The 25,676-nt window shown below is 40.0% G+C and overlaps 1 protein-coding gene across 2 annotated transcripts in view; it reads left to right on the top strand.

Moving 5' to 3' along the window:
* The window catches only part of col27a1b (collagen, type XXVII, alpha 1b), a 483,649-nt gene that overhangs the window by 23,737 nt on the left and 434,236 nt on the right, over positions 1 to 25,676 (top strand). For both annotated transcript variants that reach the window (XR_010021219.1, XM_063073617.1), the window contains exon 2: positions 2,868 to 2,938. Coding sequence is in view for 1 of the 2 variants with exons in the window: in XM_063073617.1 (XP_062929687.1) it covers positions 2,868 to 2,938 (71 nt within the window). In the remaining variant the exon portion in view is untranslated. The remainder of the gene's footprint in view (positions 1 to 2,867; positions 2,939 to 25,676) is intronic.

The raw sequence follows: 25,676 nt of genomic DNA on the forward strand, positions 1-25,676 counted from the left end.
TCCCGTGATTAGGCTAGTATTAAATTAGGGGTCGCTGAGCAGTGTGACGCGAAGGCCAGGAGGGCCTACTCTGTGCAGTACCTCAATAAAATTTTTAAAAATCTAAATCTGCTAAATGTGACTTGCATTATAAAGTATGTATGTATGTATATAAACCTTTGAAGGTGGGAGGATAGGTTGAAATAGACTAAAATAAAAAGAATTCTGGTCTTCAAAATATATTAACGGTGGTTTTCCTGGTACATCAGAGGTTTGAAGATGAAAAACCAAAGTAGGTTATGAAGGCAACCGGACCCTCCTAGCCTGCATTAGCTTTTATAACACACAGGGTTGGCTTCAGCTAGTAACCAGTTCATGTCCATTCCCAGTCATCTTGCAATAGGAAATAATATAATGCCCTTCGAGAGGATGCAGAAAAAAAGATTTGTAAAAAGGTCCTGGGCATGAAGGAGATCAGTTATTTGGCTAGCCTGAAGAAGCTGAGATGTTTCTTAGAAGACTGAAAGATGATCTTAAAGAAATCTTCAAATTTGTTAAACTTTAGACCAAATAAGTAGCAATTGGAGCTGTTGACAGTAAAGGTGTGAACTTATTGACAGTAAATGGGTTGATATAACCTGTTATCTATGCCTTATTTATTGCATAGTTTTTTATTCATTTCAAAACTCAGTGGTTGTATCATTCTAGTCAAGGCCTAGCTCTCCCTAGTCCTATACTAACCTTGTGCGGATGTGAAGACGTAAACACGAGGAATTCTGCAGATGCTGGAAATTTAAGCAACACACATCAAAGTTGCTGGTGAACGCAGCAGGCCAGTTAGCATCTCTAGGAAGAGGTACAGTCGACGTTTCGGGCCGAGACCCTTTGTCAGGACTGATGAAGGGTCTTGGCCCGAAACGTCGACTGTACCTTTTCCTAGAGATGCTGCCTGGCCTGCTGCGTGACGAAGGGTCTCGGACTGAAACGTCGACTGTACCTCTTCCTGGAGATGCTGCCTGGCCTGCTGCGTTCACCAGCAACTTTGACGTGTGTGGATGTGAAGAATTTATCTTGCTAGGCCAAAGCACCAACAAATTTAGTGCTAAGGCACAGGCTGTGCCAAGACTTCACTGAGTTTGACCCAGCCCCAAATACCCTTACAAGCTTGACAGCTTTCAAAGCCTAGCTCTGAAATTTGTTGCAAAAGTTGTGGTTCCATTACAAATTAAATATACAATTAACAATATAGGTTGATTAAGAAACAAAATCCTTAAATAATAATAAAATGAACTGAAATAATTTAAAAAATCCTTTCCTGGTAATCCGTGTTAATTAAAATGAGTGTGTTATAAATCCTGCATCAGGTCTAATCTGGATCAGTAGAGGCTGAGGAATCTCAGCAGGATAATGCACAGCAGCAAGTCTCTGGGATGTCTAGCTGTGATGAACAACAATGGTGGAGGAACTCAGCAGGTCAGGCAGCATCTATGGAAATGAATAAACAGTCAACATTTCAGGCCAAGGCCCTTCTTCAGGACTGGAAAGGGAGGGGGGAGATGACAGAGTGAAAAGAGGGGGAGCATAGCCTGGCTTCAGCTCTCATCTTCTAGCTAATCATCCGTCCCCCCACCTTTTCATTCTGGTGTCTCCCCCTTTTCCTTTCTAATCCTGAAAAAGGGTCTCAGCCTGAAAGATCGAATGTTTATTCATTTCCGTAGATGCTGCCTGACCTGCTGAGTTCCTCCAGCATTTTGTGTGTTTGTTGCTCTGGATTTCCTGTGTCTACAGAATCACTAGTGTTAATATGATTAACTTTGAAGAACACTTTGAGATCGGGAACTCCCTGTCTCCTTGATAAACTGATCTTCCAGCTGTTTATTTACATGAATATAAAAAAAAGCCTCTAAAACAGATTTGTGGCCATTTCATTTAGTGTGTGTTGGTGGGGGTGGGGGAAGGGTTGCATGCGCAGGCACAACCTTGATTTGGGAACAGCCTGAGGATATGAAGTGCCACATGTCTGAAAGTTGTTACTTTTGCATTACATCTTAAACTTTTGGATGAACTGTCTCCAGAAAAAAGTGGGCAAATTTGCCTGTTGCTTCAGGTTTTTGTCAGTGCCATTGCTGTTGTGTTGTGGCTGTCAATATCTTTGTTGTGTTGTTCATAAGTAACAGTGTCTGCAAGAAAGTGCTGTTAACATTGTTGGTGAAGGAGCCCACCAAGTACAGTTCACCAAATCCTGCATACAGAACTAAGTAGGTTCAAATTTGAAATTGTCCTAAAGGGTACCCATATGTCCACTTGTAATGATGGTAATGTGAGAAATTAACTCACAACCACATAATACCTGTGTAGATTTGCAAAGATAAATATTGTAAAGTATAATTTTATAGTAGAGAATATGGAATTTTGTATTTTGATAACAATGTAAATAAATACATAATGTCTTCAGATTGACACATATACTACCCATTTCATCATCAAGCTTAAATCTGCCAGTTCCATGATTATTAGTTATGTTTACAGATTAGAACTTCCAGTTTTAAATTGAACTTCAAAATGAATTTGAGTTTATCATTCCTGAAATATGATGACTTGGAGATTATCGTAAAAGAATTTAATCAGATAGGATATGAAAACTCAATATTAATTGCACATGGAATATATGGCTGTTTATGATTGAGGAACATTTAAGACATTTTCTGGCTGCAATCCCAGAACTGGAGGCCTTAGTTTGTTGAATCTATTGTGTTAGAGACAAAGATGTAACAAAGAAATAATGACATTTTTGCACTGGCACGTAATATAAGATGATAAATAGATAAATGTAGTTTATTTTCAAAAATTCTAATCTATTCTATAATCTTTTCTAATCTAATCCCTAGGAGAGCCCTAATCCTCTGTGCTGTATTGTACTGTACTTGTTGTCTGGGACTTGCACAAGTACTGCCTGAAGGTAAGATGCATCTCATTAATACAAAAACTGCAGGAATTGGAAATCTGAAGTAAAACCAAAAGATGAAGGAGATACTTAGCATTTTTATGCAGCATTGAAGGGTGGGGGAGGGGAGAAGCAAATTTAACTTTGTCAGAGCATTTAGTATTTGAAATTAATTCATGACATGGCAATGGTTCAAATAAAAAACAGTGGGGTTTTGAAGAATGAAAATGGAAATAGTAGTGTTATTATTTGAAACTGTTGACATGTTTTTGGTGTGGTTTCTGTACCACGAGACGGGGCCCTGAACTGGTTGAAACTGGGAGTGGGGGCATTGTGGATCGTGGTTTAGTGAGTTCCGAGGATTAGCAGAGATATTGAGGGATAGTGATAGGGTGCACTGAAAGATAATTGCGGAGTATTGGACAACTATGTATAAGATCAGTGGGTGAGGCAGCTTTTTGGTTCCTTGAGGAATCTGTGGGGACCAGAGGGGCTGGTGTGTTTAGAAACTTGAAGGGCTGATGGATGGAGGACAGAATGGTGAATTGGTGTAGGTTTGGCAAAATGTCAAGTTAGGATAAATCAATGTACTGTTTTGTAGTTTCCTTGGGAGTTTGGAGGCTAGTTGGTTAGTTGTTGGGATTCTGAGTATTGTGTGTGTGGGGAGGTGTCTCAAAAATAAAAATAAAATAGATATGAGATTTAGTTTTTCTAAAATTGAATAACAATAGTTATTTTCTGGCCATCTTGTTTTGATCTCCCTTTGAAAAGTGAGTTGCACAAGCAATTATATAAATTGATACATATCTGATGTGCATGTATCCAGTTTCCTCCCCCAGTCTAGACTTACCGCTTGGTAGATTAATTAGTCATTGTAAATTGTCCTGTGATTAGGCTAGGGTTAAATCGGGGGATTGCTGGGCAGCGTAGTTTGAAGGGCCGGAAGGGCCTATTTTGTACTGTATCTCAACAAAATAAAATTGAAAAAAAAACAAAAAGCATAACTCATTCCAGGAATTATTATATATTTCCAAGTCAGGACAATGTTTCATGAGAGCCTGCAGATAGTGGTGTTTGAGTGAGTCTAGACCCCTCCTTTTAAGAGACTGAAAATTTGGAATAAATGTCAAAGATGCAGAGGCAAATAATTAAATTGCATTTTATAGGTTGTATACACTGTGGATCTAGTGCACTTGCCAAAGGAAGTGATTGATAATGTTTTGAATGGGATAACAGTCAAATGAGCTGTTTTGTCCTAGATGGTGTCAAGCTTTTTAAATGTTTTTAATGTGGTTAGGGCTGAAGAGATTCAATTACTGTATTGTTGAAGTGTATCCCATAGCTGGTGAAGGACATGTCAAATGGTCAAAGTGCAACCATCTGCATTCTGTAACAGTGGACTGCAAATAACGTGTTTTCTATCAGAGGCCTGTTGACTTCAGTTTTAGCAGGGCCTCACTCAGTCAAATGCTGATATCAAGGTGAATCACTCTCACCATTTATTTTCCACATCTCACTGGAAAACAGTTTTTCAGTCAACATTTAAGCCAAGTACTGTGTATTCATTATTTCAGTAATATTTGAGTAATATTGTAAATATATTGTTTGATTAAGCATTCTTTGTTATTTACGTAATGCATTGTAGGTTATATGTAAAAGTACATAAATGGCATACACCAATATGTTATCACGTCATACGAGCATGCCTCGCTTAAAGTAAAATGAAGTTAGACTCGTTTTCTCAGTTCCTTTGTTTTTCTTCCAATTAGTTTTGTGTTTTTGAGTTACAAAACATAACAGTGGTGAAAAGGAAGATTTAACTAAACCCAGGGCAGCTACCTACCTTTTGAAGTGTGTTAAAATAAAAGCACAGCAAGAAATGGTTCAGTAAAAAACAGTGCAGACATTTTTCTTTGGAGAAGCATATTTTCTTTGCAAAGAGAAGGATAATTGAGTTAAAAAAGGGTAGTAAACAGAAGAATTCATAGGTTCATAAACAGTACTGGGTGATAATAATCATAAATAATAAAAATGAGCAGAAATAGCTGGCTACTTCAGAAAGATGGATGTATTCCATTGTATTACAGATAACTGGCTCATATATACTGAGCAATTGAGCAGTATTTTCAAGCAAATGGAATAGCCAATGAGAAACAAGTACCAATTTTCCTGAATGCGTTGGTGGAAAAGCATACAGTTTGCTTTGAAGTTTAACTGCTCCAAATAAACCAGCCAAAATGAGTTTTGCTGATATTGTGAAAGTAATGCAGGAAAATTTAGAACTGAAAATTGATTGCCAAATACTTCAGGTTTCATAAGCAAAATCAAACCAAAAGGGAGTCCATTCCAGCATATTTGGCTGAATTGAAGAAGGCTGACTGAGCATTGTCAGTTCAGTGATGGGCTTAATGACGCACTGAAATATTGTTTAGTTTGTGGAATCTTACAGGAAAGCATTCAAAATGACTCCTAACTGAAGCATAATTTACATTTAAAAGAGCAGTTGAAATAGCTGTATCAATGGAAACAATAGACAGAGATGCAATTGAGTTGCAGTCACTAATAAATGTGAGCATGAACAAGATTGCAACATCTAAACAAAAACCTACTTGGCTGAACAAATTGTGTTGCTGTTATGGGTAGGGCTGATATACACCAGACCAACACAGATTTAAGGGCGAAACTTGCAGAAAATGCGACAAAGAAGGACACATACAAAGAGTATGTCGGGCTGACAAAAATAAATGGACTGCACAAAGAAGCGAAAAAGATAAAAGGTCAAGTTGCAGTTTGAAAAAGAGTACTAATCTGAATGCTGTTGATGAAAAATCCGATAATGATGGGAGTGACACAGGACTGAGTAGCCTTGAGATTTACAATGTGGATTACAAGCAATATAATTTACAGCAGAAGTGAATGACAAATTAATTAAAGTGGAATTGGAAACTGCCTCAACTGCTTCAGTCATTCCACAAAATCAGTTTGAATGGCATTTTGAAGATACTGAACAGAAGCCTTCAAATATCTAAGTAAAAACATATAATGGAGAAAAGATCATTCCTGTGCGACTGACATTTGTAACAGTGAAATACGACAACCAAAAAGCCACATTTGGGCTTGTATGTGGTAAACCAGGAGGGTCAGCATTGTGGAGAGGTGATTGGCTGAGACGACTATAATTTGATTGGAGATCCATCCACAATTTGCATGCCACGCCCCCTGCAATAGAGTCAACAAAGCACATTAAGAAAGGAACTGGATGATGCCACATCAGTGTTCAAGGGTGACATTGGAAAACTCAAATATATCAAGGGTAGAATAGTGTTAGATGAAAATGCCACACCCAGGTTTTGCAAAGTCAGTCCGGTTCCTTATACCATCTATGACAAAGTAGCTGGTGAGCTAGATCACATGGAGGCCGAAGAAATTCTTTCCAAGGTTGAGTGAAGCCCATGGACAACTCCAGTAAGCAAGAAGAATGAATTTGTCAGGATCTGTGGTGATTTTAAGGCCAACATCAACCCAGTACTGAAAATTGATCAACACCCTCTGCCCAGGATAGAGGAAATCTTTGCAAACCTTTCTGGAGGGAAACACTTCAGCAAAGTGGACTTAGCTGAGGCCCACTTACAGATGAAGATGGAAGAAGAGTCCAAAGTGTTTCCAACCATAAACACTCACGAATGGTTTTATCGCTGTAATAGACTCATTTTTGGAGTAGCATCTGCACCTGCACTCTGGCAAGAAGCTATAGATCAGGTGCTGCAAGGCTGCCCAGGCACTCAATTTTACCTGGATGACATCATTGTTATCAGTAAGGAAGACAAGGAACATCTCCAAAATCTCAAGACAGTGTTAAAAAGAGCAGAAGATTACGGTCTCAGAGCACCATGCAACAAGTGTGAATTCCTTAAACCAAGCATTACTTACTGTGGTCACACCATTGATGCACAAGGATTATACAAGTATGCTGAAAAAAATTCAAGCACTGGTGGATGCCCCAAGGTCAAAGAACATGTCACAGTAGTGGTCCTTTTTAGGATTTGTCAATAACTTAAAATAGATCCCTGTCAAACCTGATTATGTGCTCCACCCCTTATTCTAGATCAGGAAGAAATGGCAATGCAGTGTGAGGTGGCTTTCCAAAAGGAAAAGGAAATGGTGATGTTAAATACTGTAGCCACTCGTTACGATTCACACCATCCAGTGAAGCTTGCCATGCACTGTTAGGATGCCAACATGTCCAGGAGAAAGGTACCCAGAGCTGTCAGAACCACTCCCTGCTGTGCCAGAATCAACTCCTACAACCATCACAGAGGAAGCCCCAGAACCTGAGATTATTTCACAGCCATGAGGTTCTCCCGCAAGCAGAGGGACCCCCACCCCCACTTTGTTAGGAAAGGCATTATCCCACAAGAATAAGATATCCTTCACAGCGATTAAATCTATTGACCTGAATGGGACAATTTAAAATTTACTATGATATGTATATAAATTGAGAAGCATTCTATATTGAGTGGGAGTTTATAGCTAATTAGGGAGGAGTGTTGTGTATTTAATATTTCAGTAATATTTGAGTAATATTGTAAATATTTTGTTTGAGCATTCTTTGTTATTTACAAAATGCATTGCAGGTTATGTTCAAAATTACTTAAATGATATACATCAAAAATGCCACCACATCATATGTATGTGCCTCGGTTAAAGTAAAAACAAAGTTAGACCTGCATTCTCGGCTCCCTTGTTTTTCTTCCAATTAGTTTTATGTTTTGGAGTTACAAAACATAACGCCAACGATCTAATGGGTTCTGGAGCTGCATGGTTCCATTGAAACTCAATTAGAATTTAGAATTAGAATTGGAATTTATTTAAATCTTACATCCATCCCACAACGTGAGGGTGTAAAAACAGTTGTGTTATGATTCCATTGCAATGTGAATTTAAAAGTCTAATGGCTTGTAGAAAGAAGCTGTCCTGTAGCCTGTTGGTCCTGGCTTTTAATGCTGCGGTACCGCTTGCCAGACGGAAGTAGCTGAAACAGTTTATGGTTGGGGTGACTGGTGTCCCAGGTGATCTTCCAGGCCTTCTTTCTGCACCTGCTGCTGTAAATGTCCTCAATGGAGGGACGTTCACATCCATAGATGCACTGGTCAGTCCGTACCTCTCTCTGCAGTGCCCAGCGATCAAGGTTGGTGCTGTTCCCCTACCAGGTGGTGATACAGCCAGTCAGGATGCTCTCAATGATACTCTTGTAGAATGTCTTGAGGATTTGGGGCCCATGCTGAACTTCTTCAGTTGCCTGAGGTGGAAGAGATGCTGTTGAGCTCTTTTTGCCACAAAGTCAGGTGTACAGTCCAAGTGGGATCATCGGTGATGGGTATACCGAGGAACTTGAAACTATTCACCCTCTCAAATACAGACCTGTTGATGTTGATTGGGTCAAGCTTGTCTCTGTTCTCCTGTAATCTACAATCAGCTCTTTTGTTTTTTGGACATTGAGGGAGAGGTTGTTATTTTGGCACCACTGTGTCAGGGTATCAACCTCTCCTCTGTAGGCTGTCTCATCACTGCTAGAAATAAGGCCGCTCAAAGTCATGGCACCTGCTAATTTGATCAGCAGACTGGAGCTGTGTGTGGAAGCACAGTCATGAGTGTAAAGGGCGTAGAGAAGGGGACTCAAACACAACCCGGGGGGGGGCACCTGTGTTGAGGGTCAGAGGGGCAGAGGTGAGGGAGCTCTGACAATCTGACTATCAGAAGGTTATTGCTTCACATGTTTGCTAAAACCACAGTTACCACTGTTAGGCTTCTCAGTGTCATATTTTTGTGTTGTTGTTGGTGCTATGATCTGAAGGGGTCATTTTTGCGATTCTGAATTATTGATGGCTTTGTTTCCCAGTTATCAGCTTTCATTTTCTTTTTGGTAGTGCAGGTGATGAAGTTTAAATATGGGCTGATGTTTTTCAATGTATAGGTCAAACCCAACCACTTTAAATTTGTCTTTTAGTATCTTAGCATTGTACGTACTCTATCTTTTAATTGCTTCACAGCATTATTTAGAGAATTGAAAGTTATGAAGTTAAAAGTGTCCAAATCTCAAGCGAAAGTTAAACGGCTGGAAAAACTCAGCATGTCAAGCAGCATCTGTGGAAACAAAGGGATAGTCAACATTCCGGGTCAAGACCCTGCATCAGGACACTGGTGCCGGGTCTCAGCCTGAAAAATCAGCTAGCCCTTTCCTTCCACAGATGCTGCTTGGCATGCTGAGTTCTTACAACAGTTTACTAAAAGTTATTGACTGGCTATTGCATCATATCTGTTCGTCAGTTCAATTCCAGGCCCTTTTTTGATCAAAATAAAGCAGTTCAAATCTACCATACTATCTGGTGTGAAATATTATAATTTGCAATATGATAATATTTCACTTGTGGCTCTGTTTATTTTAAATTTGTGACCTTAATTTTTGCTATTGTCATTTTCAATACCATTATAAGATTTTAAACAAATCTTTCACTAATGTTCCCAGACTCAAATATAACCTACTGATTTGTGAAGCATTGAAGGCCAATATGTGCTGTTTTCAGTGAATTATGTTGGCAATGGCAAGCTTGCATGAAAATAGCTCAGGAACGGTTTGACCTTTGTTAAAATAGTTTCTCAGGGAATAGGTTGGCAACAGAAAGAATTGTAACTCATCTATTAAATACAGTACTGTGTATAAAAACACAAGTCTACAGATACACATATCATGGCAGGATATAAACCGGCAACAAGTACAGGATCATATATTCCTTTGTTTAATTTCTCCCTTTATTGTCGGAAATGTTTGCAGTTTGCAATCAGGATGTTTCAGTGTAAGTGACCCTTGAGGAACAAAAATCTTTTGCGTTAGGATGAAAACAGGTAAAGAAAAGCCCTGAAGAACAAGAGTTGTAACCGTAAATCATCAGTCATCAGATGTGACAGATGTATACTGTTGGGTTATGGCAAATACTGATAAATTTATTTCCTAATTTAAACATGCTTTCTGTACCAAAGAATGTCTTTTTGTAATGAATCCATTCTTTATTCAGCATGTCCCCTTCCCAATTTTGTTCGGCATTTTTAAACTTTTGAGCACAATACCTTGTTCCATTCCTTGAAGCTCACCTGCATCCTTACAGGTCCCTAGTTATGTTTCTTTCTGTTGTTTTTTGGTACCCACAATTTTAGATGAAATGGCTTCTCATTCTGTTGTGATGCCATTGACTCTACTTTTGACTTCCTTGGTCTTCTGACTCAAACAGTTGCACCAAATATATAAACTCATTCTCACGCTTAACCTTTCTCTGGAGATGTCGCATAATACAATTGTTAACCTGTGTTCTTGAAACCCACCTTTACTTCTTTCAGCACCCTTATCTGAGCTAAACTCTGATTTTAAAATTTCATTTATTTTAACATTATTTTGAGATTTATGGGAAACAGGAGTAGAGAATAGTTAAGATAAATGATGGAATGTAGGGAATTCCAGAATTCCTTGGTATTCTGGGAATCCCAGGGGTGTGGAAGTATTTCAAATTTAACAGTAGGTCCTCTATTTTCTTTCTGTTTCATTTTTCATCAAACATCTGGCTTGTTTGACGGGCAGCCAGGATGGAGGGAAAACTGGGATGGATTGCTGGGCCTCGTCCTCAGAACAGTGACTTCAGTGGGGTTGCTTGCTGGCACAATTGTGTACGGCAGTGGATATATTTGAGAGCTTAGTTGCATTTCAGCTTGGCGTGACCTGCAAGCAGCACTATAAAACACAGTTACCTGGTTCATCAACTTCTCTGCCATGTTTCATGCAGTCAGAGAAGCCAGCCATGAATTTAGATTGAGAGTTACTAAGTGTATACTGGGACTCTAGTTTAATTTGATAAGCAGGTGGCCTACCTCTTATGAACGGGATGCTGGCATCGCACGCAGTCTTCTTGGGCACAACAAATGATTCTCGGTATTCCTTGTGTATTTCCCCTTGCTAATGCTTGCAATCTCCTCAGCCCTGCACTGTCTGAAATTTGTTGTGCATTTCTTAGCTGTGCTGTTAGCAACTTCCATTTACTTTTGTTCTAACCTCTGGAATTCTCTTCCTAAATCTGGCTGTCTCTGACTATGGATTTTATTATCTGAACTTGTACTTACTCATCGAGCTCACTGTTGGATATGATTTCACAGTTGCTTGTCTGAACCATGTTGAGATTGTTTACTTTGTTAAAGGCACTTTAAGGGTTTTTTTCTGGTTATTACTACATTTATAGACTGTATATCTTTTCTGCTGTGCAGTGTCTCTACTACTATACAAAATGCTATTGCTAAGTGATAACGATGCTTCCTGATGGATTTGGTCCATCTGAAGAGCGAGAGGTCAGGAGTTCAAATCCTGGATGAGTCACGTTTTAGTTAGTTGAGATGAGCTAGTGTGACAAGCACAGGAAAATCTGCAGATCCAGAGCAGCACACACAAAATGCTGGAGGAACTCAGAATCTGCAATGGATTGGTGTATTTGGATTACAGGGAGAGTTTGATAAAGTCCTTCTCAGGAGGTTGCTATTCAGGATTAGAACACATGGAATGTTTTGAACTATACTTGTGTGGATTAAGCGTTAGTTAATGAATGGGAAACAAAGGGTGGGAATAAATGAAGTCTTCTCAGGTTGTCAGGCTGTGACTAGTGGGGTATTATTAAAGATGAGGGAAATGCCGCCAGTATTATCCCAGGCTGAGGTGACTTTGCTCTAGCAAAAGGCACCAGGTCAGATATTGGATCTTCACACACACTATTTAAGACCATAATACCATAAGATATAGGAGCAGAAGAAGGCCATTCAGTCTGCTCCACCATTCAATCATGGGCTGATCCAATTCTTCCAGTCATCCCCAAACCCCTGCCTTCTCCCCTGGGCATACTCTTTGATGCCCTGGCTAATCAAGAACCTATCTATCTCTGCCTTAGATGCACCCAATGTCTTGGCCTCCACAGCTGCTCGTTGCAATAAATTCCACAAATTTATCAGCCTCTGACTAAAGTAATTTTAACACATCTCTGTTCTAAATGGATGTCCTTCAATCCTGAAGTCATGCCCTCTTGTCCTAGATTCCCCCACCATGGGAAATAACTTTGCCATGTCTAATCTGATCAGGCCTTTTAACAGTCGGAATTTTTTTATGAGATCCCCCTCATTCTCCTACACCCCAGGGTATACAGCCCAAGAGCTGCCAGACGTTCCTCATACGGTAACCCTTTCATTCCTTAGAAGTGTAGTCTTTAGAGAGACAGTGTAACCACCCCCTCTTCCCACTGACTTCCCTCATTATCACTACTCCTCAACAGAAAATTCAGATGTAAACATCATTGGGACAACTAATAGAAACAGCAAACATGGTTGCTTGAGACACACAAAGTAATGGTCACGTTGAGTCACTGTGATAAGCAGCTCCTTATCATCACTCATAGACACTGATGGCAGAGGATAGCACTTCCAGTGTAATACAGGTAGAATATAGTCACTATATAAGGGCTGTATGAAAGTTCACACTTCTGCCATGTGAGCTCAGGCTTCTGTCAACATGAATTCCACTGCGCGAAGAGGTTTTGAGGGTGTTAAGTCATTCCAGCAACTTATCGTTCAGCAGATTAATGTGACTGCTGATTATTTATCTGAGCTGAGTTGTAATAATTGCCTAGAACCTTATATCCATCTGGGTAGTCTCCAACCTGATGGCAAGTACATCGATTTCTCGAAATTCCGGTATTGACCCCTCTCCCCTTTACCATTCCCCATTCCCATTTCCTTCTGTCGCCTTCTCTCCTTCCCTGCCCATCACCTCCCTCTGGGGCTCCTCCTCCCTATCTTGTGCATAGAACATGAACCTTGTTCTTCTCCGAGGGTAACAACGTCTGTGCTTTCTCTCCATTACCACTCTTTTAGCAGATCCTTATTGCTTCTAGGCAAACTGGCTTCAATTCATATAGTGAGAGTGCATGGAAACCACCCTTCATCTTATTGATTCCACACTGACCATCAAGCACTTGTTCACACTATTTCTACCCAATTCCCGTTTTTGTACTCCCTGCATCCCCATTAACTCCATTCAGGTTCTACCACTTATCTACATACCAGAGCAAGCTGTGGTAGCCAATTGATCAACCAACCTGCATGAGTTGGGATGTGGGAGAAAAGCAATGCTGCCATCGGGAAACGTGCAAATTCAACATAAATACCACTAAAGGTCAGGGACAATATGTCAACTCCATGGAGAGAGCACAAGAGGACAGGATTGAATCTGAATTGCAGGAAATATGGAACTGTACTAGCAGTGCTAAGGCGCCAGTGAGATTCGGCAATCCGAAACCTGCTCATCAAGAAAGTAGGTAAGAAGTAAGAGTAGGACTAGGATGGTTGCCTATCGAACCTGCTCTGCCATTCACTAAGATCACAACTGATCTGGCTGTGGGCTCAGCTAGACAAACCAGGTTTTCCCCATCACCTTTAGATTTAGATTATGAGGACACACAGTCCTCTTTTATTGTCATTTAGTAATGCATGCATTAAGAAATGATACAATATTCCTTTGGTGTAATATCACAGAAACACAGGACAGACCAAGACTGAAAAACTGACAAAAACCACATAATTATAACATATAGTTACAACAGTGCAAGCAATACCGTAACTTGATAAAGAACAGGCCGTGAGCACGGTTAAAAGTTCAAAGTCTCTCAGAAGTCCCACATCTCACGCAGACGGGAGAAGGAAGAAAACTCTCCCTGCCATGCCCGACCACAGTCTGACTCTGAGTCATCCGAAAACTTCGAGCTCCGACTAGCCCTCCGACACCGAGTACCGAGCACCATCTCTGCCGAACGCTTCGACCCCAGCCCCAGTTGCCAGCAGCAGGAAAAGCCAAGGATTTTGGGGCCTTCCCTCCGGAGATTCTCGATCGCACAGTAGCCGCGGCAGCAAACCGGGCATTTCAGAAGTTTCTCCAGATGTTCCTCCGTGCTCTCATGGCTGACACCAGCAAATCAGGATTGTGCACAGCATCCTACTTACAACTACGATATCATTTCACTGGAGAGGCTACACGCACTGCGTCGTGCCGCCATCTTCTCCTCCCTCCTGAATTCTCCTACTATGAAAATTCTATTAACTGGGTCTTAAGTATATTTAAAGAGGTAGCTTTTACTGCTTCCCTGGGGCAGAGAATTCCACAGATTTACTCCTTTCTGGAAAAACAGTTCCTCCTTATCTCCATTCTAAATCTATTCCTTGGAATCTTGAGGCTATGTCCCCTAGTTCTAGTCTCACCTACCAGTGCAAACAACTTTCCTGCCTCTATCCTATCTATCTCTTTCATAATTTTATATGTTTCTATAAAATCCCCACTCATTTCCGTGAGTATATTTCCAAATGACTCAATCTCTCCTCGTGGGCTATCTCTGGAATCAGTATGATCATCTATAGAGCTGCTGACAGTTTTTCTTCATAGAATCTGTAACTTCCATCAAGGGAGCAACCATTTGATTTGTTTGACTGCAGGGAGCAGTGCTTAGAAGTAGTAGGGAAAGAAAAAACTTGCAGAACCTAGGAATTCTGAGGGTAGGACTATATTGAGTGGTCAATAATTCTCAGGTTTTGGCCTGGATTGATATATGAGTAGGTTAAATACCACAACTCTAACTTTCATGACTAGTGCTCAAGAGGATTTTGAAGTGATCAGCACCAAAGGGATATCAGTCATCCACCAGCCCTGAAGGCCAAGGTGTGGTTTATTAATGGCTTTTAGCTCCACTGGCACAGGTGAAGTGCCTTTGAAAATTGTCTCTGAATATATTGTTCTTCAGATAGTTAGAATAAGATAATTTCTCTTAGAAGACTCATGAAGGATTAACTCTCCCCCTAGTCAGAGCTCTTTGCTTCGCTGTTAACTTGCTTTGTGAAGGCAGTCTGGTCTTTGAGTGCAGGGATTATTATCAAAGATCCAAAGTGACCAGTACCAAAGCACCCGTGAATTTGAGAAATGGATAGTTTCATCTCATCAAATAGAAAACATCTTATTTGTTCCATCTCTACAATGATGCCAACAAGCTATATTCCAACTGAATTGTCAACAAACCTTTAAGAAATGGACAATCCCATTAAATAGTGCAAGTGTGAACTCTCTCCCTTTTGCTTGACCCTGCCTTCTTATGTATGGCCATATTGTTTTATTAGTTCCACCCACATTAACTAAACTGACAGGGTAGATGTCAAATATATCATGGAGCAATTATTGACATCACCCTTGTGAGATTTGGGCACATACCATGCCCTGAACCAAGCAGTTTATTTTTTACAATTGGAATTATTTTGCAAGACCTGTTATAAACTACTTAACACCTGGAGTTGATTTTCTAAGCCACTCAGGATCTAACTAACCTGTGCTAAGGGATTGCATTTCTGGGCATAGGTAACAAATGTTTCTGCATTGGATCTATCTCGGTCGTGTACTTTCCTCATTTATTGCAACTCTAAGCGAGTTTCTTTTTAGATTCAATAAAGAATGAATGATGTGAGCCCTGCATTAAACAGAGAGATACAACTAAAAGACTGAAAGCTCAACTCAGAATTTTAGAAGGCCCTATTTATTCCAATAAATTTTTTCTTATATTTATTTCAGACAAATAATTTGTAGTAATAATATTGTTCTCTTGAATGAGTAGATCATTTCTGTTTTTCTGATTTATCATGCAGGGCAATTAGTTTTTTAACATTCTTCCTTGTGTTGAGAAACTTTGATCCCTACTGAGAACATTCATATGTAGTCTACTGTTAAAACCGTCTCCAAGAAATTTTGTTGTAGCATTCGTTCCAAATAGTTTTCTACTCAATAATTCATCAGCTTTCTCAATTTATTATTTCAGTAAGTAGTTTCAGATTGAAATTAGTGAAAAAGCAGCACAGTAAGTCCCCGGGTTAAGAATGTCTGACTTACAGACAACTTGTACTTATGAACGGCCTGCCATGAGGCCTATTATATTAAAATTTTGAGATAAATACAATGGTTCGTCGGCTCGAGGAAGGAGAACACCGTCCGCCATTTTAAGGCAGATCACGTTGCTGTTAACACTGTGTTGAGTGTGTAACTTTGTATTTGGCTTAAATTTTTCTCTTATTTACCCTTGTAACCATGCCTCCAAAGCGTAAATCCGATGCAAGTGCTGGTGATACATCAAAGAAAAGGAAAACAATCACGATTGAAAATAAAGTGGAAATAATAAAGCGATCGGAAAGAGCTGAAACGCCATCGGTCATTGGAAAAGCTTTAGGCTAGTCGGTCAACGATGGGAACAATTTTAAAGGATAAAATGAGAATAGTGGAGCATGTGAAAGGTCCTGCCCAGTGAAAGCTACAATTATTACTAAGCAACGCAGTGGTTTAATTATTGAAATGGAAAGGCTGTTGATAATTTGGTTAGATGATCAAGATCAGCGTAATATGCCTATTAGCCTTACTTTAGTGCAAGAAAAGGCTCGAAGCCTTTTCAATGATTTAAAAGCTGCATGTGCAGCAAGTGAAGGTGATTGTGATGAAGAATTTGTTGCGAGTAGGGGTTGGTTCAATTGTTTCAAAGTGAGGGCAAATTTACATAATATTAAAGTGCAAGGTGAAGCAGCGAGTGCCAATGTAAGTACTGCGAGTGATTCTCCTGAAATGTTGAAAAAAAATTATTGAGGAGGGAGGTTATTTGCCAGACCAAATATTTAATGTAGACGAAACTGGCTTATTTTGGAAAAAAAAATGCCTGAAAGGACCTACATTTCGAAAGAGGAAAAAAGTGTACCAGGGCATAAGGCATCGAAGGGTAGGCTAACGTTATTGCTTGGGAGTAACGCATCCGGGGATTTCAAGCTCAAGCCTTTGCTTCTGTATCGCTCCCTAAATCCGAGGGCTCTTCGCCATATCATTAAGGCATCTCTTCCTGTTATTTGGAAGGCAAATGCAAAAGCTTGGGTTACAATTGCCATCTTTGGATTTGGAAGTGTTTCTTAAGTGTTTTATATGCATAGAAAGGTAAAATATATACTATATACTAAGGCAAACATTTGACTAACTGACGCTAAATAAGAACCGTATGTACCTGTTCCAACTTACCTACAAATTCGACTTAAAGACAGACTTAGGAACAGATCTCGTTCGTAACCCGGGGACTGCCTGTAGTATATTTCAAGAATTGGGTTAGCAAACTAGATTGAGTACCGGACTGAATCTGGCATGAGAAATTACTTCCAAAGCACTTGTATTCCAGACTAATTGTATACATGGCATCTAAGGCCAATTTCTATAGCATTATTTATTCTGTACTGGACCTTTACATGTCTGAAATCTGTGGCTTGGAAATTCCTTTTCAAAGCTCCCAATGAAACAATTGATGGGATGAATGAAAATTGGCTGAACCGATGCTGTAGTAGAGCAATAATACTTGCTGCTTGTTTGGAAATTTATGCCCAGATGCTTTGGGATCATTTTCCTTTCCTTTGCATGTTTTTCTCTTGTAAAACTCTCTAAATATTTAACTATTTTTAACATCTTTAATATTTAATATTTGTAATCCAGGGAGTGTGAAGCGCAGAATCAAATATCGCTGTGGTGATTGTACGTTCTAGTACCAATTGTTTGGCGACAATAAAGTATAAAGTATAGATAATAATAATAGAACATTTATCTCTAGTGTGATTTTTCAGCCTCACTAGTCTAAAAACAACAGTTCTTGTTCATTTGCCAAACAACCAATTGTAATAGTTCAATAGTTCAATTTAATATCAGAGAATGTATACAGTATACAACCTGAAATTCTTACTCTTCACAGACATCCACGAAACAGAAATAAAACTCAAAGAATGAATAACAGAAACGTTTGAATCCCAAAGCCCCCCCACTCCCATGCACAACCCTCTCCCCCCTCCCCAACTTGCTTCAGCAAAAGTACCAACCCCCTCCCCCTGTCATGCAAACAATAGCAAAGCCCCCCCAAAGAGACCATGATCTACAATCCATCAAAAGACCACAGCCCATCCCAACACTTCAGTATCTCAGACAGCAAAGAGAGACAGAAACCACTCCTGCAGCATCCATTTCTCACAGAGCCACATTATTTAAGGATTACCACTCCTACTGCGCTGTTTGCCCTCCGTTTTGATCTGCAACTTAATGTGGCTTCAAATACAGGTCCTGCCCAGGTTACGAATGCCCGATTTCTGTACAACCTGTACGTGCGAACAAGCATTTGGGAGATCGGATCAGCAAGATGGATTTGCTGAAGCTACAGGGCTACAGTCACCTCATATTGTGGTTTGAAATTTCCTGGTTACGAGCACTTTACACGCAGGGGCTCCCAACCCAGTGCCCACAGACCCATTGCGTAATGGTATTGGCCCATAGAAAAGATTGGGAAACCCTGATTTACAGGAACTTTGTCATAACTTGAGGAGGACCTGCATAAGTTAGAGTGCTCTGCTTATGGACATCAAGGTCATGATCACCCACGGTATCGTAGCCTTAGAATCATCCCAGGCTGTACCCTGAAACATCAACTACACCTTAAACCTTTGGCTCATTGTTGTATTAGACAATTCACCCAAAATCGATACCCTAGCAGAGTGCGATCAAGTGCATCGGCAGGTACAGGATGTTATAAGTATTGTTGTCTTTTCCAAAGTGCAAGCATTTGCAGACTATCTCCTTACCTGCCTCCCTTTCTGTCAGGAGAGCCAAGTTGTATCTCAGGAGTGGGAGGGTAAGAGCATGGGGGGCTGATGGGAGGAGAGAAGGAAGGATGGGAAGTGATAAAAGTCAAGAGAGAGGGAGTCATAAAGAATAACCCTGTAGGATACACTCTGAGTATTCAGGCCACTCTTAACTTCTAGGGAGCACTCTGCCACTATGCCAACTCAACCACCTCCAGTGGCTGTAGGGTGAATTCAGTAGCTGACACTGCATGGCATTTCACAAGGAAACGTGGCCAGGATGCTCTGGGAACTTGAAATTGAAGATTGAGGTGTTATGGAAATATTGGAGTCGTGCACCATTAAAATGTAGGGAAAAAAAACTGTGGTTGTAGCTCTTCCAATTGACCTTTCTGTTCACATTTCAATGTTTTAAAATCCATGTTTAGTGTAAGAGTGCAGCCTGGTCTACTTTAGAAGCTGTGATTGTTTTTCCCAGAGGAATGATGGATTTCTCTCTTACCTCATTATTGTAGCAATTTGAGAGATGTCAGATGCCCAGCATGCTTTATATTCACTGAATAGGTCCATTTTACCTAAATGGATCATGTTCCCAGAGATCTTATAGGCAAAACAGTTTTTCTCTTGAAAAAGAGTGTATTAGAATTCAAAGAAATGTTTTAAACAGTAATTCCATGAGCTGAGCGAGTCAATGCTTCAGCAGGACAGTGATAGTTCTCTGTAAATATCAAATAACATTCATGAGCAATCAAATCATTTGTTATTAATTCAAGCTTTAATCCTTTCTTCACTGTAAGTGTTAAGAACATTGGTCCTAAACAGCAGTTTGCTTTTTGTTGAGTTGCACATTTATAAGCCTAAGCCCTCGTGATCTATCTGTCATGACATTTCTTCCCCCATTTATCCCAAAGGTCCTTCTCTTCCCCCCACCCCTCCTAGCCCCCATGCTGTTACTCTCCTCTCGAGATACTACTTGGCTCTCATGACATCGGCACAAGATCGAAGTAAGTTGCAGAAACTTGTAAAATTAGTCAGCACCATCATGGGTACCAGCCTCCGTAGTGGCCCAGACATCTTCAAGGAGCGGTGACTTAGAAAGGCAGCGCCCATCAATAAGGACCCCCAACACCCAGGACATGCCCCCTTCTCATTGTTACCATTGGGAAGGAGGTACAGAAGCCTAAAGGCACACACTCAGCGATTCAGGAACAGCTTCTTTCCTTCTGCCAACCGATTTCTAAATGGACATTCAACCCATGAACACTACCTCACTACTTTTTTTTAAATTTATGTTTATTTTTTGCATTATTTAATTTAACCTAACTATTTAATAGACATGTATATACTTTCAGTTTTTATTCTCTATATTTATTTATCATGTATTTCAGTGTACAGCTGCCATAAAACTAGTGAAGTTCATGACATTAAACCTGATTCTGATCTGACATTTGTGATCGCTAAATTATGGAGTAATGGTTGCCGTGTTTAATTTAATGAATCAGTAATCCAGAGATCTGGAGTAAAAGTGTAGAGTTCAAATGCCACCATGACAAACAGGGAATTTAAATATTGTTAATTAAATAAAAATTCTTGGAATTTTAAAGGGCATCTTTAAATCTGAGGAACTAAGATGAAAATCACAGAAAATCACACATATTGAACAAACTATTCAAATCTAATTTAAGAATCTCCTCTTTAGTTAAAGATAACTTTGTATTTGTATAATGCGTACGAGGGATCTCCTCAGAAGATATTGCACCAGACACTGCCAAAGGCTGATACCTGACAGATGGATCTGAAACAGATTCTGAGTGGAGAGTGTTTTTTATTATTTTCTTAAATGAAGCCAGAAAATTCCAATGTGCCACACTGCATACAGAATTGGTTCAACTAAATTAATTTTGGATCTAGTAATGCAATGTGCGATAACATTTAAAAACAATATTTGCATGGTTATGTTATAACTTGGAAAGAAACCAGAAAGGTTTAGATCTTTACTGGGTAATAGGTCTTGTTGCTGACTTGTTTGTTTCATTTTTGCTTTGTGCTTAAAGGTTCAGGGGTTCATTTATTATCAAAGTATACAACTCTGCAATTCTTCAGTTCTCCAGGTAGCCATGAAACCAAGAAAGAAAAGAAAACTAGCACGATCATCCACCCCCAAATCTCACTTCCCCACAAAAAAACCCGAACAAAAACAGAACAGGCACATCGACCCTCCCCCACCCCAAATCCCTCTTCCCACGCAAAAAAATTCAAGCAAAACGGCTCAGGCACATTGACCCCCAAATCCCTCCTTCCACAAAAGAAAAACAAACAAAATGGATCATTTGTTTATATATTGGATTTTGTTTTGGATATAAACTAATGTTGGTAACTAGTCCTCAATTTGGCGAATACTGTGCTTAACTATATATTTTCTTCTGTTAGAGATGGTAAAATGTGCAAACATTTCCTTAGTGTAGCTAATGTGAAGTCCATCTTTGGGTTAAGAGAAAATGCTGTACTGCAATGTGTTGTGTGATGCATCTATACTAGACTTGAAAGCAGGTACAGGAAATGGTGAATCTGAAATAGTTATATTTGTTTCTAGATAATGTGAAAAATTATTTCAATTTTTCAAGAGTAGTAGATATGGGCCGTTATCAATGTTCAAAACTAATTTACAACATTATCTCTTTCACCAATTAACTTCTGAGCTCTTTACTCCATCCTTCTCGTCCTCCCAGTTTCACCTATCATCTACCACCTTGTACTGCTTCCTCCCCTCCATGCCCCCGATCGCGTACCACCTTGAACTCCCCCCCACCCTGAATTCACCAATCATCTACCACCTTGTACTTCTTCCTCCCCTCCCCCCAAGTCCTTGCACTGACTTCTCATCTTCCATTCCAATCTTGCTGAAGGGTCTTGACCCGAAACATCGACTGTTAACCCTTTCCCATAGATGCTGCCTGGCCTGCTGAGTTCTCCAGCATTTTGTGTGGGTTGCAACATTATTGTCTCACCTTTTTTCTGAAGGAGTATGCAGGATTAGGTTTAGGGTGACAAAACGTGTGGAATTAATCACTGAGCAACCCCATCCAAAGCAATGACACTCACATTTTTAGTAGAGCATGATAGGTTGCGTCAATGTGGCCTCTTGGGGGAGATATATTCTCACTTCCTAATGTTCATTAATCATTCGGGTAGTATTGGGAATTGACACAATGTTAGGTTTATAGCCTTCCTAGGCAGGAAGTTGAAGGAATGGAATCAAATCCAGGCAAAGATACTATTGTTCTCGGTACTCAGAGTTGCTTTCTTACCTAACAGTGGGTTAAGGTTTGTTTGGAAAACATTATTTGAACAGTTCCTTATTTAGAATAAAGACAGAAAATGCTGCAGATCAGAAAGCATCTTCAGAAAGCAAAGAAGGAGAAGCAGAGTTAATGTTTCAGGTTGAGAACCTTTCATCAAAATTGAGCTAAAACAGATTATTTTTCGTGGCAGACAGGGCAGGGGAGAAATAAATACAAGAGAGGATGGTGGAGTGATAAACTTTTAATGAAACGCTCCGGTTGATATATTTATAAGGAAGTTGGGTGAAAAGAAAACAAAGGGACCAAAAGCTGTGAAGTATAGGTCAGAGTATAGTTCAGAGATTTAATTTGTTTTCAAATTTTTCTCTTTCAAGTAAAATGAATGCCATTTTTCGTATCTTCAGTTAGACCTCAGAAGAGGATCGAGATGACCAGCAATAGTATGTCTACAGTAGCCCTTTGCCCATAGACTTGCAATTGTATGAAAAGTAAGATCCCTTAGCATTGAACGCTGCCATTGAAATAGGGTCCACAGACAGAGGCTCAGTTTATGTTGCATGGCTTTACATGGGACGTAATTTGGAAATGGGAGTCAGGTCAGGTGGTGTAGTCTTCTAGATGAAGAGCTGTTGCAAGTTAGACACAGTGGCTTAACACAGTGCTTTCGGTCTTTATTCTTTTATCTTTTATTTATTCTGCTCTTCCACAGATTTATGCAGGATCTGCCAATTGCCTACTCATAAATACCTGTATTAAGTGACCGATACTTAAATGGGCAGCACGGTGGCGTAGTGGTTAGCCCAACGTTTTACAGTAGCAGCGACCCGGGTTCAATTCCCGACGCTGTCTGTAAAGAGTTTGTCCGTTCTCCCCGTGACCTCGTGGGTTTCCTCCGGGTGCTCCGGTTTCCTCCCACAGTCCAAAGACGTACTGGCTGGTAGGTTAGTTGGTCATTGTAAATTGTCCTGTGATTAGGCTCGGATTAAAGCAGGGGTTGCCGGGTATCGTGACTCGAAGGGCAGAACGGGCCCATTCTCCACTGTATCTCTATAAATAAATAAAATAATTTCTAGTCCTGGAAGTCAGCTTCTGTCAACCTTGCTACTCTTTTTTTTTAACAACAGGAAGATGCCTTCATGTACAGCAAAGCAGGCTTCACAGAATCAGAGACTACTAGAGCATAAAAGAATCCTATTTGAGCAGTTAGTCTGTGCCAGATCCAAGCAGAACTATCCTAACTGTCCTTGCTACTGTTGTAATTTAAGTTCCAACAACACAGATTAAGTGTGTAACTGTAATAACTGTCATAAAGATGTTGGTGAGCACAGATTCCTGGGTAGCTGCTATGATTCAAGGCCTGCAGCTGTCTAAACTGTGTAATCCTGTCTGGAACTGGAAACAGATTTTAGTGCAAGGCAACAGGGATGTACATTACATATGGAGATTTCTACATCATCAGAAATCAGATGATGGAAGCCCAACAGCATTACCATATATAAAAAAGAATCACTCTCTTCTCTCCATCTTGCTCACTTTCTGACAATCTAAAATACTTTTGATTTCTAACTTTTTTTAGTTCTCATTAGGCCATAAGATATGGGAGCAGAATTAGGCTATCAAGTCTGCTCCACAACATCTGTGAGGAGTTTGTACGTTCTCCCTGTGACCGCATAGGTTAAAGTTTCAGTTACTTTACACCAGGTAAATTAAATGTATTACTTTAAAACATATTAGAATAAATTACAACTCTTTGATATTATTCAGAATGTTTAACTGAAGTGATGATCTGAAATATTCAGAAACAGTACAAAGTGCTGTCAGTCGTGCCTTTGGGAGACGGGGCTCCGAGTTCTGTTCGTGAGGCACGTTTGCTGTTGGCGGACTGCGCTGTTCTGGCTGCAGACGTGAGGTCTCCGTGACTGGAAGAGCAAAGTGCAATTCTGGGAATAGCACAGGGGGCCCTTATTCAACGCATGGCTGAAACACAAATGACCCTGCCCATTATGGTGTTTTCCAAAATTTAATGAATTTATCAGCTCATTTTAAATGCACATTACTGTTTATATATAAACAGTGGATGGAAGTGTTGCAATGCTGTAACTGTGCATGGTTACCAGAGAGAAACGGCTGGTAAATTAAAAAAAAGTCATAAGCGTCTTTACTTGGGACACACACAAGCTGACAGCCTTTGGCGTCGTGAGAGACAGACAGACAGACAGAGACTCCCCTATCCAACATTACAGCACATCTTTATATGTTAAAGAACAAGGGTAACAGGACAATTTTTATAGTTACAATGCCTGCATCATGCTTCTCTTGAGTTGCACGTAGTTTTCAAATTCCTGGGTCTTCCTACCAATGCACCGGAAAAGGTTATTAAGTGCTGTCGTCTCTGGGTCGTATTCATGCAATGGGATGTTGAATGCATTCATGCATATGCAGACATATATCAGTCAATTTGGTCACAAACGAGAAAATCTGCAGATGTTGGGAATCCAAGCGACACACACACAAAATGCTGGAGGAACTCAGCAGGCCAGGTAGCATCTATGGGAATAAAGTACAGAACAGTTGACGTTTCAGGCCAAGTGTCCTGCCGAAGGGTCTCAGCCCGAAATGTCAACTGTCCTTTGTTCCATAGATGCTGCCTGGCCTGCTGGGTTGCTCCAACATTTTGTATATGTTGCTCAGTCAATTTGGTGTTTCCTGGTCTGCAATTTACTATTCGGAGCTGTATTTTAAATTCAGTCTACAATCCATATTCATATCTGGTTGCTGCTGTGATTGGAGATAATATTTGTTATATACCCTAACTCCAAAATATACCCTAACAGAATTTTTCTCCCCTGGGCTATCATTAGAAAGTGAGTCTTGTGAAATGAATGTTGAGATAGATGGATGAAGGAGGGAACAGAATGCTTTGTGTCTTTTGGAAAGGTAATATAAGAGTGACTGGAACTGGAGCTCTCCAAATCCAGCCAGATTTTCTCTGAAAATCTTAGAATAAACAGGTAATGTTTTATCAAGGTTACTGATAAAGTTAGGCAGCAACAGCCCTGTGGAAATTCTCTCCTTAGACTTTGATGTGAAAGGCATATGGTGTGCCCGCCTTTATCAGTCAAGGAATTGAAGTCAAGAGTTGCAGCTTTATAATATTTTGCTTAGGTTACCTTGGAGTACTGTATTCATTCCTGGTTGCCCGATTATAGGAATATATCCAGGGTTTGGAGAAGGTGCATAAGAGGTTCACCAGGATGCTGACTGGATTCGAGGGCACGTGCTATAAGGAGAGTTTGTACAAACTGGGGTTGTTTACTCTGGAGAGGCATATAAGATTATGAGAGGTATAAACAGAGTAGACAGTTGGTATCTTATTCCCAGGGTTGAAATATCTGATACAAGAGTGCATGCATTTAAGGTGAAAGGAGTAATGTTCAAAGGAGATATTAGGCAGCTTTTTTTTTTACAAGGAGAGTGGTGGCTGTCTGGAATGCCCTGCATGGCGTGGTGGTGGAGACAACGAAGACAGAGGCATTCAAGAGTTTCTTATACAGGCAGGAAATGGAAGGGTATGGACATTGTGTAGGCAGATAGGATTATTTTAGTTGCATTTGATTACTGATTTAATTAGTGCAGCATAACATTTACAAGCTGTTCCTGCACTGCACTGTTATATGTTCAATGTTTTCATGGTTGTT

Source organism: Mobula hypostoma, chromosome 21 (genome assembly GCF_963921235.1).
Source record: "Mobula hypostoma chromosome 21, sMobHyp1.1, whole genome shotgun sequence".
Classification (NCBI taxonomy): domain Eukaryota; kingdom Metazoa; phylum Chordata; class Chondrichthyes; order Myliobatiformes; family Myliobatidae; genus Mobula; species Mobula hypostoma.